Source organism: Epinephelus moara, chromosome 7, assembly GCF_006386435.1.
Source record: "Epinephelus moara isolate mb chromosome 7, YSFRI_EMoa_1.0, whole genome shotgun sequence".
NCBI lineage: Eukaryota > Metazoa > Chordata > Actinopteri > Perciformes > Serranidae > Epinephelus > Epinephelus moara.
This window is the reverse complement of record NC_065512.1, coordinates 8,288,171-8,305,543: the sequence shown is the minus strand read 5'-3', so window position 1 is coordinate 8,305,543 and position 17,373 is coordinate 8,288,171. Positions and strand designations below refer to the sequence as shown.

At 42.2% G+C, this 17,373-nt stretch overlaps 1 protein-coding gene across 2 annotated transcripts in view; it reads right to left on the bottom strand.

The window, feature by feature from the left end:
• The window catches only part of tbx15 (T-box transcription factor 15), a 58,619-nt gene extending 41,716 nt beyond the window's left edge, over positions 1-16,903 (bottom strand). The window contains exons 1-3 of one of the 2 annotated variants that reach the window (XM_050049203.1): positions 16,401-16,903; positions 8,597-8,804; positions 3,855-3,956 (exon numbers count right to left, since the gene is read on the bottom strand). In XM_050049203.1, coding sequence (XP_049905160.1) covers positions 3,855-3,956; positions 8,597-8,804; positions 16,401-16,587 — 497 coding nt within the window. In that variant the 5' untranslated portion in view covers positions 16,588-16,903. The remainder of the gene's footprint in view (positions 1-3,854; positions 3,957-8,596; positions 8,805-16,400) is intronic. The other variant, XM_050049204.1, reaches the window with a different exon arrangement.
• Between the last annotated feature and the right edge of the window lie 470 nt (positions 16,904-17,373).

The window sequence follows — 17,373 nt, the reverse complement described above, 5'->3', positions numbered from 1 at the left end:
GGTGTCTTAAACACTCAATAGAGCAGCAAATATGTATCATTCCGCAGCTTAAAATAGTCCCCAATAATTTATGTCTGTTTGAGTAAAGTTTGCTAAAAGTTACAGTGTCCAGCTGTTTTAGGAAAGTGCTGAGCTTTGTTAAAAAGTGAAAATAAACATTTGTGAGCTGTTTTTAAAATTTGCTGTTTCAGTATAATAACTTGAGGCTGAATGCAACGCGCCCCAGTGCACACTATCATCTCATCACAGACGTGACATATCACCCAACAATCATCACTGCATATCTGCATGTGACAAAAACTACCAAAGAAAATAAGAAATTATTAATTTAACAGTTCTAATAGTTTATTTATTTTATTTGGAATAAGCATATCATTTCTTTTTATAGATGCTACTGACTATCTTACCAAAAAAAAAAGAAAAAATATATTCTTACATATTCTATATAAAATGTCACTGTTTTTAATTTAATAAGAGTTCCTCTTTGAACGCAAACATATTTCCAAATTGGCAATCACTCATAAGGGCCCATTCTCCACCCAACACATCACGGGCCCCAGCTCAACCGCACTGACTGCACTGTCTATATTTGCGCCCCTGGGAACATATATGAACTTGATCATGATCCAGTGCAGCCGCAGACAGCTGCAGGTTTGTATGTGGATGAGCTCCTGTACATGCTGCAATCAGAGGTTCTGTGTACGCATGATAGTGACCTCCTGACAGCAAGAAGAAGAAGAGCTCCTTTGTTTTTTGAATTTGACTGAACAACATAAAAAGAAAAAATCAATATGCGTGAGTGCTTAAAGGGGATTTTCACTATTTTCTGTCATATGTATAATATAACGGTGAAATACTGAAAAATTACACAGTAAAAAAAAAAGACTGAAGTAAAAGTAGAAAAGTTCTCAGTTAATAAATTACTCACATTACCACTTACTTTCCACTTTATAATTTAGGTTTCTACTCTCTACTTGAGTAAAGATAGAGAGATAAGAGATTGCAGTGGAAGGACAGGGCTCCAGCTTAACATGACCGTTGGGTCAGAGAGGTGACGGCACACCTAAGGCCAGAGGATCTGAGACAATACTACCTTCCTGGACTACTTTAACAATCTTCCCACTAAGCTGACTGAATAAGGACTTTAACCCCATCCCACTCCCAGACTGTTCTGAAAACTCTGTTTCCAAAGCTTTTTCTAAGCTCACATCAGCTCATGACAGATTTCGTTATATACTCATCTGCTTCACGATCACACACACTGCTGCTACATGTAGCTACATGCTAACATCTGGGAAACATGCAGGCTCGGCTGCTGATGTTTATTTCTCCCTGATTTCAGATCAGACTCCTGCTGGAATGTCCTGTTGTGCTTAGAAGGTGATTTTTCACCTTAAACAGTGCTGCTATTCTCCATTACAGTCATTTCTTGGCTGCAATGATGGTGCAGAAATGCAGAGATACAGAAGACCTGGAACTGTGAATTGGCCTTGACTCTTTTTTGTGGAATCAAAGAAAATAATACATTTGCCAGCTTCGTCCTTTCAGGTGAATACTTCCCACCTTTTGCTTAATGAGATTCATCTGTCTGCTTCAGTGTTCTGTACTTGTCAAACCTCCTGAGACCCGAGCTTTAGATTGGTATGCATTTTTAATTCCTCCAAACTATCTGGGATTAGTAGGACCTCATAAGATTAAAAAAACTAAGCGTTGTTTTTGAACAGGAAGTAATTAAAAAAAAAATCTCATATGGGGAGGTTTATTTTTTATTTGTCACAAGTGTGTTATAAAGTATAAAACTGTTTGTTTCAATGCCTGAACATTGTTGTGCAAAATCAAAAGTACAAATGATGCAACATTTGTTCAAACATTTGTTATTCTAAGGGTTAGAGGTCACTGTTAAAGTCTAAAACTGTTCAAAAGTGTTCATTTCAATGCCTGAATGTGGCTGTGCAAAAATAAAACTGCAAACAAAAGCCTTGTGATTTGTTTGTTTTTCTCCTTGCCCCATACTCCAAGCTGGGAACGTCCCTTTTGTCCGTAGGAACAGTCTGTCACACCAAATTAGCCCGTGTGAAATGCTGCAATAATTCAATGATAAAGGCCCAATGTCCTTAAACGAGTACTTCCTGATTAACGGCATTTTAGCTTGTTACTAATGCTATAATTAGTCAGATTTGAATGCAATGTGAAACTACACGTTGAACATTATTAATCACAAATAAACAGGTTTCTGTCATAAAATCTGATCAGGTTTTCGTCCACTTTTGTGTCAGGATCGACTGCAGACTTTGGCAGAGATGGCTGCCATCTTTTTTTCACATGTAGTAGTGTATTGTGCTTTTGCTACCACCAGATGGCACATATAAGTGTCCACATGCGAGGACAGCAGGTCTGAGTTCAGGTAGTATAAGGTGCAGCAAACCCAAAATGCAATCTCATATGAGGACGCAGAGTCTCAGGAGGGTAAGTGCTGTTTCTGAGGCTTTTGTTAAATGTTGAATCAAACAAACTATTTCTCCCCATCAGCTCCAAATATGAGCGCAAACACTGGGCCTATCTTCTGGCAGCTTTAGTGCAAAACCAGCAGTGTCAGCTTCTAGAAGGCCCTCACTGGTTTAATGTAATGAGGCAGCTCTGGGTTATTTGCCACATTATCACTTCATCACACACAGTAACAGCCAGCGTCCACATCAGCTTCTACAAACCCAGACACAACCACTGAATATGCAGGTAAACTTCACACGATTCTCTCCATCGTCTCACTTCCTCGTTTCTGTCACGATACCTGAAAATATTACCTGATAAGCTGTAAAAGTAACTCTATAAAACTTCCATGGTCGACTACGACAGCAGCAGCAGGTACGCACGCAGCAAGTTTTCTTTCCGTCTCAAGCTCATTTTTTCCCGTTTCCGTCATTAGACCTGAATGTTGAGAGTTATCCTATTTGCAGCCTCTGGCTCTGCTGCTCGGCCAGTGGGATGATGAATACATTTCAATCTCCTCTGTCTGGCTCCGACTTCAGGGACCAGTACCGAGGGCCAGGATATCAGTCTTATTACATATCCAGAGAGATCCATCATACAGCGAGGCTTCCTCCAGCACATGCACACTTTAATCACTCTTGCTTCACTTCAATGATGCAAATGATGGGGAGTAACTACTCTGTCTGCGCTGCCAAGAAGAAGGAGAAGAAGACAGGAACACATCTCGCAGCAAGTTATGAGAAATCTGAAAAATGAGGCTGGAATATCTTTTATTCACTCCAAACCCTGTTACGACTCCAACATGAGAAATGGCATGGAGATGAGAAAAATCCAACTGGGTCAGAATGTTTATGCTCGGTCCGACACTTGAGAATCATCCAGGAAAATACAGTGTTGTGCTCCAGCTGTAGCAGAGGTGGGGGCTCGCTCATGCATTTACACATGCAGATATGACTGTGCATACTATGTACAGCTGTGCACTTAACAAAGGGTCTCTGCAGTCGGCTCTCTGCAGGCTGAAGTGGCCGAGAGCTGCTCTTTTGTGCAGCATTTGTACATTTCTGTCATGCCTATGGGAAAATACAATTACTCAGCGTTTTCTCAGCAGTTTAATTCCCGTCATGGCTGAGATGCATTCTGAAACAGCATTCAGACCATCATGGGACATTAAACTCCCCACTGAAACCCAAAAGAATGAAATCATTTTGGTTTAGCAGCAGTTTGAAACTCTGAGATACATTTCTGCATTTGGACGGGGAGGGAAACAGCAGGGAGACAATTAAATGTAACGTCTCTCCGCTGTGGACGGCACTGAACAGCTGGCAGGCGCTCACTTTCATTCATGTGTCTGCGTGTGAGGAGGGTACCTGTATCTCTTGTTGTCCACAGGCACGATGTCCATGGCGATGTAATACTGCTGATGGGGGTCCAGACCGGCGATCTTCACCCGCATGGCAGGAAACATCCTCCTGACGGGGAGAAAGCAACATGTGGTGATAAATCTGACGGAGTGATACTCGTTTCTCTCTTTTCCTCCTGTTTTACAGATCAAGAAAAAAAATCAACATTTTTTAAAAATACCTCTGAAAATAACCAGTGTGCTAAAAAAAAAAACAGTGAAACCAGACTGATGAACTCAGCAGCTGTTATACAGCAGCCGGACCCACAACACAGTCTGAGGTAGAGAAATACCTATTTAATTAATTTCTGAGGATTAAAGACACAAATTAAATTCAGATTTCATGCCGTTTTTTTTGCAGCTGTGACAAAGGAGGAACCTGAGATAGAGAAATTTAAATTGTTATATTCAAGCAAGTGTTTCTCTTCTTGTCACAAGCAGAGTTTGCATGATATCAAACACACCACACATGACATGTACAGTATGAAGCAGGAAATTTTGAGCATCAAACACTTCATTTCCTCCATTCTGGTGAATTTTTACGCACCAATTTATGTTGGAAACTACTTAATGTGAAGGAAAACACAAAATTCAAGCAGCAGGTGACAATTCAAAATACAGAAATGTAATGGTAAATTGCTTTCAAATGTTTATTTTCTCATACAAGTGCGTAGGCTTCATTTCAACATGGAGGGACACGTATGAAATTGGGGTGTTTTTGAGCATCAAACACTTGATTTCGTGCATTCTGGTATTTTTTTCTGCTCCAGTTTTTGCCTTTCCTGCATCAATTCATGGTGTAAACGTCTTCAAATTTATTAAAAGTCCTCTGCTGCTTTCATGTTTTTATATTTCTACATCAGTGGATGCAGCTCTGCTGGTTGTTCCTCTATCACGGCACAGTTTTCACCACATATGTAACAGAGAGTTTGGGGGTCCTTCGCAAGAACGTTCCTGCATTGTGGTGAATTTTTATGAAGCAATATGAGCCTTTTCATCATCAGTTTGTGGTGTAAACATCTTTGAGTTTATTAAAAGTCCCCTGCTACTTTCATGTTTTTACTGGGGGGGACAAACGCTCATGTTCTGAATATTTGACGTCAAAATCTGCACCAAACAGTTCAGAGAGGCGACTTTAATTATTTCTCAAGGGAACAAATCAGCCTGCACCTCCCACATGTAGAGAAACTAATTCAACACTGCAGAGGCTTAATTGAAAATACTTCTATATACTGTAGGTCACCTTATTAAAATGCTCTAAATACGTAACCATAATGACTGCACACATTATATTTATTACTGTGTTATTTATTAATGGGTACATAGATTCAGCATTATTGAGCTACTGGCAAATTATTATGTCATCGTCATTTGTTTCATTTGTATTTTCACGTGCAGTGTTTAAGTGGAGTCACTGTTCCCTTCATTATGAGCTAATTGGTTCCTACCTGCCCGAGAGACAGTGAGCGCCCTGTGCCTAACAGTGAAGAGAAGTTGCTGTACCCCTAAGCTGGGATGTGTTAGTACTGTCTTGCCGTAATGTCGCCTGATTATGAGCCACAGCCCGGAAGAACTGGGGAACATCAACAATCAAGTAAAGAGGGTCACACTGACAGAGAACATGAACGCAGGAGCATCTTTAATATGAAAAGCTGCAGATCCGTCACTCTGAGTGATGCTGACTTTTATTAATACTGTTGATTATCTTAAATGTTTGTGCAGTCGAGCATTTGATTTGAAGCAACTGCTGGATTAACTCCAGGGCGTAGGTTTTGTTTCAACACTGGTGGGGACACATATGAACGGGAAAGTCCTTCGCTAGAATATTTTAACCATCAAACACTTTATTTCCTGCATTCTGATGAAATCTCATTCACCTACACGAGTCTTTTCTGCACCAATTTGTGGTGTAAATGTCTTCAAATTAAAATAAAGTCTTCCGCTACGCTCATGTTTTTATTGGGATGGAGAAATGCACATGTTGTGAATATTGAGGGGAGCGTGTCCCCTGAGTCCCCCTAAATCTACACCCATGGATTAACTGGTAATGGACACAACTGTGGCTGTTTCTTCATCGCTGAATACACCGAGGATTACAGGATATACACTATTAAGTGACTGGAAATCTAACTGGTGAAACTTTGCATACATTTTAAAAGGTTTATTTTATGTGCTTGAGCAGACGTCTCTCTTCGCTGTGTCAGTCAACAGCCTCCCAACTGATGTAAACACATCACACAGCAAGCAAACACATTTTAAACTGTTTATTTAAGATGTCCTGATTAAAAATATATATTGTAGAAATATCTAAAACAGTTAGGCAATTTGATTCTGTGTCTGTGGTTGTTTTTTTTTGTCATATTTTCAATTTGTTTCGCAGTAACTGGTCCTTTAACTGAAGACTTGCTGAAATCCACCCAGTCTCATGAAGTGGAAAATCTCCTCTGCAGCTTTTCTGTATTTTAAGGACGTATAGTCTTAAGATTTATTTAATAAAATCACATAAATCACATTTATTTCAAAAGCTTCCTGAGCATCATTATGCTGAATTACTTTGAGTCCTTGGAGTTTAAACAAATATGTTATTTTGCTCTTTTCTTAAAGTAAAAAAAAAAATGTTTCCAGTCTTTCCACTAAACTCGTTTTTTATCCCTTGAAAGTTTCCGTAGTTTTCATTATTTTGTTCCACATGAACACACAGTGACCTCTGACCTCTGCACTCCAGAGATTCTGGGGTTATTCTGTGGCTGCGGATTTTATCATAACATTTTAAAACTGTCAGACTTGAAATGTTATTTATGTTTGAGTGAATTTATTTTTATCCTCAGATTGTTTTTAGCCTCCAGCTCCTCCCGTTTTAAAGCTGGAGACAAAACCCCATGAAAATTACAGTCTAAAAAAAGAAAAGAAAAAAGCCTTTACCTTTATTAACAGTCTGAATGTGGAGAGGGAGACATTTCGGCTTAATTCCTCGTTTTGCACTTCAAACGCTGCATTTTTCCCCATTTCATTTAGAGGTCGTAAATCCGGGGCCTGCCTAATGAGAACAGAGGGCTGTGCTCTCGCTTCCCTTCTCTTCCCGGGATTTATGAGCTTATTATGAGCAGGCCGTGAAATACACACGGCGACGGTCGTGTCCGCCTTCACTCCGCTTCAGCGCAAAAAATGATTGTTGCTCTATTTATGAGCTGATTGCCAATTTAAAGCCAATTCATAAAAACAGCCGAGTGGAGTCTGTGACGCGCGGAGGAGGAGGAGGAAGAGGAGGAGGAAGAGGAAGGCGACATCAGGGTTGATTTCGATTTAAATTTCGAAGCAGAGGGGGAAAACTGGAAAACAACCCTGGTTTTATTTTGCAGAAAAATGAATAAAAATGGTTTTAAAATAACAGGTTAACATAATTTTATAGTAGCAAATATTACAGATTTTTTTTCATTTTCTAAAAGTGTTCTGCGATGTTTAATTTAGCTTCACATCCAGTGCGTAAACTGAGTTTTCCGCTGCCTCTTGGATAAATAAACCCGCCTGATAACACTTGCTGATACACCAGATCACATATTATTTTTTAGCCATTTTGAAAATTTAAATAACCCACATATAAGACGCGCTATTAGCGTGCGCAAAGTGCACCTGGCGCATTTTTAGGGGGAAAGTGAATTTTAAAAAATAATTTTTTTGAAGCGCCTAAACTGAGTTTCCTTGCTATTAAATACAAAATAAATACAGGTGAAAAAAATATTTCAGTGTTACTTCACTTTTAAAGTCCCAACACTCCGCTGCACTCATGAATTATTTGCTCCATTAAATATTTTTTGGACAAAATCTAATTTTTAGTTGGACATATAAAGCGTTATCTCACCTCACTGATCATCAGAGAACCAAACGCTTTACAGACTCAACACGATAATAAAGAGCTTGTTAAACGGGGATTTGCGTGAAGAGTTGAAACAGTATTAGAGCTAATGTCAGTCATGTCGATTGATGTGAACAGAGGGGGAAATGTTAGTGGAAATGTGCGACGCTCCGGGCGCGGGAGGGGAGGGGAGGGGGGGTGGAGGCGCAGCAGACTGCGGAGAAAGGTCCTTCCTGCAGGATCCGCAGGTCAACTTGTGCGCTTGCTCTGGGTTTGTACTGTTGGCCCGAGAGAGCGAGAAAAACACGGAGCATGTTACAGAGAGATTAATTAGAACCAGCTCTCCTTATTCTCCGACATCAGGAGGAACCTGCCGCGTCACGAAGAGAAGGCCTGAACACAACAGAGAGAGCGGCCTGCATGTGCAACACATTAACACCCTCCAAACAGAGCTCTGTGTGTGTGTGTGTGTGTGTGTGTGTGTGTGTGTGTGTGTGTGTAACTGAAGTGTATGTTTCTTTTTAAATGACGCATTTTTGAGTGTTTGTGGTCGGTGCGTCTCCAGATTTTGCGTCTACACACTTGATAAAACTTGTGTGTCTCTGTGTGACGAGTCTTAGTTGTCATTGCCTTACAAGAATTTTATTTAAATAGCACCTAATTTAATCAATAAAGATCTATATTGGCGGTTTGACCTCAAGAAATAATGAAAAAAAGCTTTTTGTGCGTAAAAGTTCGCAAATCCCATTTTACGCGCCTTTGGCGCACGGTATCTCTGCGCCATAAGGCCGCCGCAGAGCTGCACGTATACCTTCAGGGCTACTTCCAGCAGCTGTGTGTGTGTGTGTTAGGCCTACCTGCCCGCTTTGGTGATGATCATCTCCGTGCCGATGTCATGGAAGCGCTTCCACAGGTCTGCGCACTGCAGCTCCACCTGGATCTCCTCCATGGAGGCCGGGGGCGACGGTTCACAGGGCACCGGGGCCAGCTCGGCAGGTGAGCCGAAGGAGCACGACGTCCTCTCGGCCAGACCCTCTCCGTCCGAGCCGGGACTCGCCTCCGAGTCTGAAGGGAAAATGAGGAAGATGATGAGAAGGCAGCTCTGAAACAGTGGAATTAATATGCTTAGGCTTTTACGCAGGAAACTTGGCGCGGTGTTAAAGTGCAGCGGTTCTCTCCGCTGACTCCAAATCACCTGCCGTCTGCAGCTTGGAGAGGAGCGGCCGAGTTTGGCTCGCCGGCTCAACTCGTCATGGAGTTCTGGGCTGATGTCAAGAGCAGAATAAATGTTGCGTAAAGCCTTTGAAATGCGATGTAGAAAATATAAAATTTTAAATTGGGCCACACAATGAAGGATTCCGATGGGAAGCGTTCTGCAAATGAAGTTTCCCTTCAAGCGCTCCTCCTGGAGCGAGTTTAACAGACTGACCATTCAGAGTCATCAACACCGTCACAATGTGAGAGCAGATAAAAAAGTTCCAGACCTACAGGAGAGCTTTCCATCCGTCTGAGCCTCAAACTCCCAGACACCAACCAGGATGACCTCAGCCTGCTGTACGTTTCACTAATTCATCTTAGTTTAAACCAACAGCCCAGGGTGGACAAAATAACAGGAACACCTGACAATCATCCAAACCTCTGCATGACCGTTATAAAGTTCAGTTCACGCTCATCTTCACCACATTATTTAATCTCAATTTCTTTAAAGTGAAACAGGAAATTATAAAACCCGCTTTTCTGGCAATTAATAACAACACTTTAAACATCAAAATCCACTTCAAGAAAAACAGAATTTGCCATAAAAAGGAGGGATTTCTTTCACTTGCCTCCGACCTTTAAATGTCGCTTATGTGCGCTGTTATTTAAAATATACTGGAAACCTTTCGGGGTTAAATATCAAAACGCATCATAGTTTTTCCAGCTGGGATGTCAGACACCTCAAAGCTCCACTGTACCCAGATAAAACTCTCCCTCAGATCACCACATAATATCTCTTATTTCACTTTTCTCCGAAATAGTTTACAGCTGAATATCCAACACCGCCACCACCACCCAGAAAAACATTTTAAAAAAGAATCCAATAATGTATTATTTATTGGGAGCCCTGACACGAGGAGGTTGACTTGGCAGACTAAGGGCACACAAATATGGTTATGCAAATGCAGAGCTGCTGAGAGACTGGACAGAGTCCCGGGCGCAAAAACCGCCGCAGCGCAGGCCGAGCCAACCCCGCTGGAAACAAGAGCAACGGAGAGGAGTGATGGAGATAGGAAGAGGAGAAGGAGGAGAGGATGAGGGGAGGAGGAGGAGGAGGAGGAGGAGGGGGAGTTATAGGGCTGTAATGACCACAGAGACACAGAAAGAGAGAGACTTTCCATCATCTTCTTGGGAGATCCTTCCAGTGTCGCTGCAGCCAGAGAGGACTGTCACACATGATTACTTCCCCCCTTCTTCTGCTTTTAACTTCTCTCTCTCTCACACACACACACACACACACACACACACACACACACATGCACACACAGATACACAATCAGTCAGTCAGCTGCCCCCTCGCTCTCTATAAAAACACTTACTACACATGCTGATAGTGTTACAGGAAGAGGACAGGATGGACGGCTCAAATCCCAACAAAAAAAACTACGAGGCCGCGCTGTTGTAACGTAATCTTCACTTGGGGCCAATAAGATTAGATCTCACAAACAGGCATTTAATTTGAGAGGGAGACCGGGGACATCTGATTATTCTGGGGATTCATTTATACACTGCATACAGACTCTATATACCGTGTGTGTGTTTACAGTGTGTGTTAAACAGAGTTGGACTAAACCTGCTCTGCGCGTCTGTTTTGGCGATTTGTTTCTATATTCCTGAGTTTTACAGAACATTTGGTGGTTATCTAAATTGTTGTATTGCGTTTTCTGTGAGCTGCATCACCGCCTCCTGCACTGATGGGGCTCCTCTTCAAGATGCTTTGCACAAACTGACTCCAAACAAGATCTTAGTGCTGCAAACTGGATTTAGATATTGTAAGATGAGATGCAATTTCATGAGGACGCATCCAGATTGTCTCGTTTTCCTCTGTGCATTATTTTGCATCTGCATAATTTAATGTTAACTACATTCATATATTGTTTACAAGTTTTATCTTGCTCTTTTGCTTTATTACAGTTACGACTAAGTTTGGCGGAGTGATATATACAAGATGTAAGATGCCACCTTTGTTGTCCTACGTCCTTTTTCGGACATTAAAGTGGATCATGTTAACAAGAGGAGAGAAACCTGCCTTGGAATAATTTGTCAATTTCAGGCTTTAATAATCATCCAGCCTAATCTCCAGAAAAAATGTTGGCACTGTAGGTTTCCGCAAACCATGGATACGTTACATTTGTACGTTATTATGCCGCAAATATACCTAAAAACATTTATTTACTTAAAGTGTGGTCTCATCTTTTCAATATCTTAGGCAATATTTTTTACAACATCATGTACAATACTGCTTCTCATTGTTATATCAAATTCAATATAACTGATTATCAGGAGGAGTTTGATTTTTTCCACCATTTTAGTTCATTTTTAGAAACTCTTGTACTTATCCCACTCCTATTGTTCCTCTATTAGACACTGGTTTTTGCTTATGCTCCTTGAAAACACTTATTTCTTGTATATTTCTAGATATTTAATACTCTATTGTTCTAAAACTGGGCCCAGTGAGTGACCCTGACCCGGTGAACCCACTGGTTGTGAATAGTTAAAATTGTGGTTACTGTAATTTGAAGCATTCTCTGGCACAAAAAATGTCTTCAGGATGAATAAAGTTCTATTGAATCAAACATAAGCACAGAACCACTTGGTTATAGTTGGGAAAATGTCAGGGTTTGGCTTCAAATACTATTTCGGCAAAGCACCCACGTTTGGTGCGTAAAATCCGCTGGAAACGCAGCAATGAATCTTTAAATCACAACTAGTTTTGTTGTTTGCTGGTCTCCAGTAGTGGCCTGCAGCTTGGCAGTGACTTGCCAACATCCCATCCAGCTCATATAGTAACTTACTTTTGTGATAAAATGTACAAATGTAACGTATTCGTGGTTTGGATACGCACAAGGCCAACATTTTCCTCTGGTGACTGGACTGGAATATCAGCAGTAAATTGAGGAAAAATCTGAGTGAATAAATAATCATTTAAAGGCCTAAAATTAGCCTCCTCCACCAGATAAGGCCATAAATCTAAGATCTGGGGTCTTATAATAATCTAAATGCTTCCCCGCTGTGACAGAAATGCGACATCACGTAAGAGATCTCTGGAATCAAAGCTCAAATCTGCAACACAGCCTGAAAAGCCGCACTCAGCGACCTCACATCTACTATGAGCATCTGAAACTGCATGTTTGGAGGCAACAGACGCATTCCGGAGAGCAAAAGCAGCCCGATTAATTAAGATAATTTGGCAGAAACGCCTCCGAGATGCGGAGGAGGGAAACGGCGGCCAAGCAGGAGCCTGTCGACTCCACCCGGGCTCCCTGTCATCAGGCTGAAGGACCTGTCCTCCGCCACTCAGCAGATACACACACACGGGTCTGAACCCCGAACCAGGAGCTGGATATTGCATGTGTTCATGTGTAGGGACAAACATAATGCCTGAAGACGCACTCTCAGTCACACAGCATCGAATTTATAGGGTTTGGTTTCAGTTTCTAAGCTCTTGTTTTTGTTTTTAAAGCTGGATGAATAAAAAGTGACATTTATTGATGAAGAAAAATCTGCGCACTCAGCCGAACACACTGCCCCCTGACATCTGCTGTGGTTACACACACACACACACACACACACACACACACACACACACACACACACACACACACTATCTTGCGGTTACCGGCTCCCAATCAGCTCATGCCAGGCCTCATTAAAACGAGGCTAACATCCATAATCGGCCACTAATTGGTCTGAATTCAATCAAGTCGCTGCTGCACATCAAACTGTCCTCTGTGTCACAGTTCACATGCTCTCACACTAACATCAGCTCCACACAGCTGCACGAGGAGGAGGAGGAGGAGGCCTGACGCTCACAATGCACGTATTAAATTATACATTACACAGACAGGAAGTGCTTTTACGAAAGTCATAAAGAGGCTTTTAATCAGAGGGTGAATAAAAATGTTTATTTCTGTGGTGGTGCTCCTCTGACGCAGAGCTTTTATGAATTAAATTAGTAGTGATTAAGTTGTAGCTATTTTTAATTTAGACATTTGATGCTTCTTGTTGGTTTTAATGATGCGGAAGAATGTGTGATATGTGAATCATCTTCATCACCAGTCTGACACGCAGCTGTAATTGTTTTTAATTAGGAAGCAGGTAGAAAGTCCACACCTGATTTTCTTTTTAAAGACGTCTCTACTTTATTTTATTTTAATGCAAAACGTTTCCAAAGATACCAAATATATCAGGCCGAAATTTGTGAAACTTGCATAAAATCTATCTCGTGTAATCCGCCATGTATCCATCTGATGTTTTGTTGCAGCAATAAAAAAGTATCCCGAACATGCACTCAGGGCATTACAAGCACATACAGAATGCGCACTATGCTGCATGTGATACTGTGAAATAACGCCAAAACTATTTAGCTTTCATACATAATTAATTCTCAAGGGAAACTTATAAAGATCAAGAGGTGAACACATTACAGAAAGAAGATGTCCTCTCATGCTTTAGGTGCTGAACGTGCACGCTGTGGCCGTGTAATAAGTGAAATTATCTTTTACAAAGGAAGTTGGTGTATCTAATGAAGTTGCAGCAGATTTCTGAAGTGGACAGTAGCAATCTGCAACCATGAAATCACCGAGCAACCCAATCCACGCACTGAGAGCACCTGTTTCTCCGCTGATGGAGACCCGGCAGTAAAAACTTCATGTACACATCTCTTTCATCTTAAAGTGGACTGAGAAATGTGTCTTTAGAGAAACACTGAACCGAAGGAGCAGTGTTGTATTAGAAGTATTGGTGTATTATTGTGCGGCAATGTTGATGTATTTTGAGGCTTCAGGTGTTTGTAGGGAGTTATTCCTGTGCGTAATCTGTGCGTAAAAGCGAAAAGCGTCACCTTGTAAAACACAGTTTGGGTCAGGCCTTTCATAAGTGGCATTAAATATCAAGTTATATTAGATGTAGTTCAACTTGTTAATTAAAGTCTTAAATGGTGAGTATTATGGAGATGTGGTTGTAGTAGTTTTGTGAGGTCTAACAAAACTACTTTCTCCGCGCTGACTGAGCTGCTGAGCTCCAACAGGCAGACCGTTAAATGCGAGCCTGGTTCAGAGCCTGCGCCTTTCTCAGTCCTGCCCTTGTCTTTGAGGCTAATAAACGTGTTATACGACCAGCCGGCTTCCAGCCTCGCCTGGAGTTGAGTAAAAATAAAATCACTCCGTTAAGGATTCCTCTAAACCACATAATCTGACCACAGAGACTCGCTGTTCTCGGTCACCGCCGCCCGACGCGCCAAAGCGGAGGCTTTAGGACCCGAGCAGGGACCCGCTGAACCTGCCAGGAACCCGTCTGCTAATGAGTGGGGCCGGGGGGGGCGAGGAGCCGGGGACTGGGTAATTCATTGAGCCACAAATCCTAAAACTCCCCTGCACAAAAAACTAGGAGATGATGAACAGAAAGAGTTTTGCAGGGTTGTTTAATGATGTCAAAGATTTAATTTTGGTGGATTAAAGTTGCCCTTTTAAAACGCACATAAACAAGCTGTTTGTTATTAGCAGCGCTGTAATCAACATTTAGTCTCACCTCCCTCATTCAACACACTGCAGACAGCTCAGCACTTGAACAACAATCTTTCCATGAGACATCAGAGCACCGAGTCCCTCTGCTTAAATCTTTCTCCCAGTGATTTACTTGTTTTTAAAGTTTTGTTTTTCAATTCCAAACAGCTTTGGAGCAGAGAGGAGCCGTGCGTAAAGGCGCTGCGCCCCGGAGGTCAGACTGCAGCAGGCACTGAGACTCAGCATCGGCCTGAGACTGTCTGAGCAGCACGCAGAGGTCAGCTGCATTTCTGCCTGTCTCTACATTCCTACAGAGATTTACATACAACATAATATGAATTTTATATTTAAAGACAAATTAAATATTAAATTATTATCATGGCCGGGCCGTATTTGGATACAGAATCCTCACGAAGATCATTTTCACCAAATTTAACATTTCTCAAGCGCAAACTTGAACACTGTCCAGTCAAACTAAATGATTTTCCTTTTTAGATTTGGCACAAGCAGGACGCGCAGCTCTGTGTGTGTCAGTTTAAAAGTGAAGCTCATGTGTGTCGACGCCTCAACTCGAAGGTTAAAAGTCACATCAGGCTCAGCAGGTTTATCTCTGCGTGATCAGGTCATCTTTAAAATCTAAAAGTAGAGGACAGAGCAGCATTACACCTGTGGTTAATTAATTCTGTTAGTTTATGCCAAAGAATATTTGAAGCATTTAACTTGATGCAAATAAGCCGTGAATTTAAAAAATAAATTGCTCATATAAAACTTGACTCGTTGTGAGTATATTAAACATAAAACTGCTGAAACAACAAAATATTACCACTTTTTAATCATCTAATGATTTGTTTTTATTATACTGTAATTTAAAAATCGTCTTCATTGTTGTTCGTCTTGTCAATTGTATTCTATCATTTTTCATTTTGCATGATGTTGGTACAAATGCCGTGCATTTCTGCTGCTGCAGTGTATCACTTCTTCACATTTTACGCACACGTTTTTGATTTCTTATAAAACATTTTCAAGCTGATTACACATTTTTCTATGAGTGATTAGGATTTAAATTTTACCTTCAAGTTTTCTGTGCGCTCTGATACCAGGAAAATGTTGGCTCTTCTGCGTGTGGCGCAAGGCGGACGCTTTTACAACCAGATTAATTCTTATCCTGCGCAGGTAATTGATTTCTTAGCAGCGGATAATATAATTCAAAATGTCTTCAATTTGTTTATATTGAAGAAGAAAACGCACCGGGGTCAGCTCACATTATTTAATCTCATTTACTTCATGCCAGTGCACCTCCGTGCATGAAGCCGAGGCCTCCATTCAGGCCTGCAGCCAAACTCTGGCAACAAACAGCGTCCAAACATCAGCACAACTCTGACTCATTTTGGACTCATATTTTTTATGTCACTAAGATCTGATTGTGGGAGTCACCAGTCCGGAGTCAAAACCTGGACAAGCCAACCCGCCAGGACAAAAACACACATCTAATCATTCTGCCTCGTGCTGAGTACTCAGATCTATTTTTAAGTTGTTTGATGTTTCACTTGATGCAAATTGGCTCCTTCAGATAATCTCCCTGACGCATATTCTCTGTTATTTTCCTGACAGCAGGACATGACTGACTCTCTCTCTACAGGCCTGAACGCGTCAGGCTGCAACAGTTAAACTTTCCTCTTTGTGTTACAGCGCTGCAGCAGAGCGGAACCACTGAGCACAAGAGAAACGTCTCCACACTCTCACAGAGACCGTGGAGGCTCTAGCTACATGCCCTGTCGTGGGTTGGGTCATTGAAAGTGGAGCCATGTTTTGACTCGGGACTCGTCGCTGTGCGCTGCGCTGCAGTGATATAACGGAGATCCGCACATTTGAGCGGTGTGGTGCATGTCTGCGCACTGACCCGGGTCCATATCCAGACAGTGCGCCGGGTCCTCTCCGTCCGTGGCGAGGCTCTCCATGGACAACTCCAGCTCCTTCTCCTCCCAGCCCCGGAGCTTCCTCTTCTTGTTGGAGCCGATCAGGGCTTCCACGGAAAAAGCGTGGGCTCTAGAGCTCAGAGCTGCGGCAGATCGCCTCCTCTCACTCATTTCTCTCAAATCCACCCGAAGGGGGGGACGCGGCGAAAAACCCACTCCGTCCGTCCAACGCAGTGAAGCAAAACAGTGAAAAATGCACACGTCAGTGTTTACAGCGGGGGCGCAAACTCACCAAGTGTCCAAAGTAATCCCAACTGTGACTAGAAACGCCGCGTCAAACTTTTGGGGGCAGACTGTGCCATCCTGGCTGCGCGTGAGATCAAGTCCGGGAGGATTGATAGTTTTGATGCGGTCTGCCGCTTTGCGCGTCTCTCCGTCCTTCCACTCCGCGTCTTTCTTTTTCTCTTTCTGTCCCCCTAACTTCTCGCTGATTGATACTCACTTCTGGAGGAGTTTTTTTTCAGGCGCAGAGGGGGCGGCCCCTCCCGCGCACTGTCAAACCCGCGCGTCCAATGAGAAGTGAGGAAAGACAGCGAGACAAAGTGTTTGGTCCAATGGCGGCGGAGGGAGACGCGCGTCCTGGAAGAGGAACCGTGAGCCGGACTGCTGCAGCCTAATGAACTAACTCCATAATGCAGCATGTGGAAAAATACATCAGCTGATTATCTTTTCTCTTATTTAACCTAAACATGCTTCACACGCAGATTTAAATAGAAAAAGAGAAATAAAATATTTTTATATAATATTTTTCAGTTTGAGCTGAATGATGTATTAACTCACCAAACACTCTGATGTCTCCCTGCTTTGACTCTCAGATCCTGCAGCTTCTCCTCTCCTCTCCCCAGATGCTTGACCATGGAGGCCTGAGGCTGAGAGCCGAGGCCCTCACCTCACTGC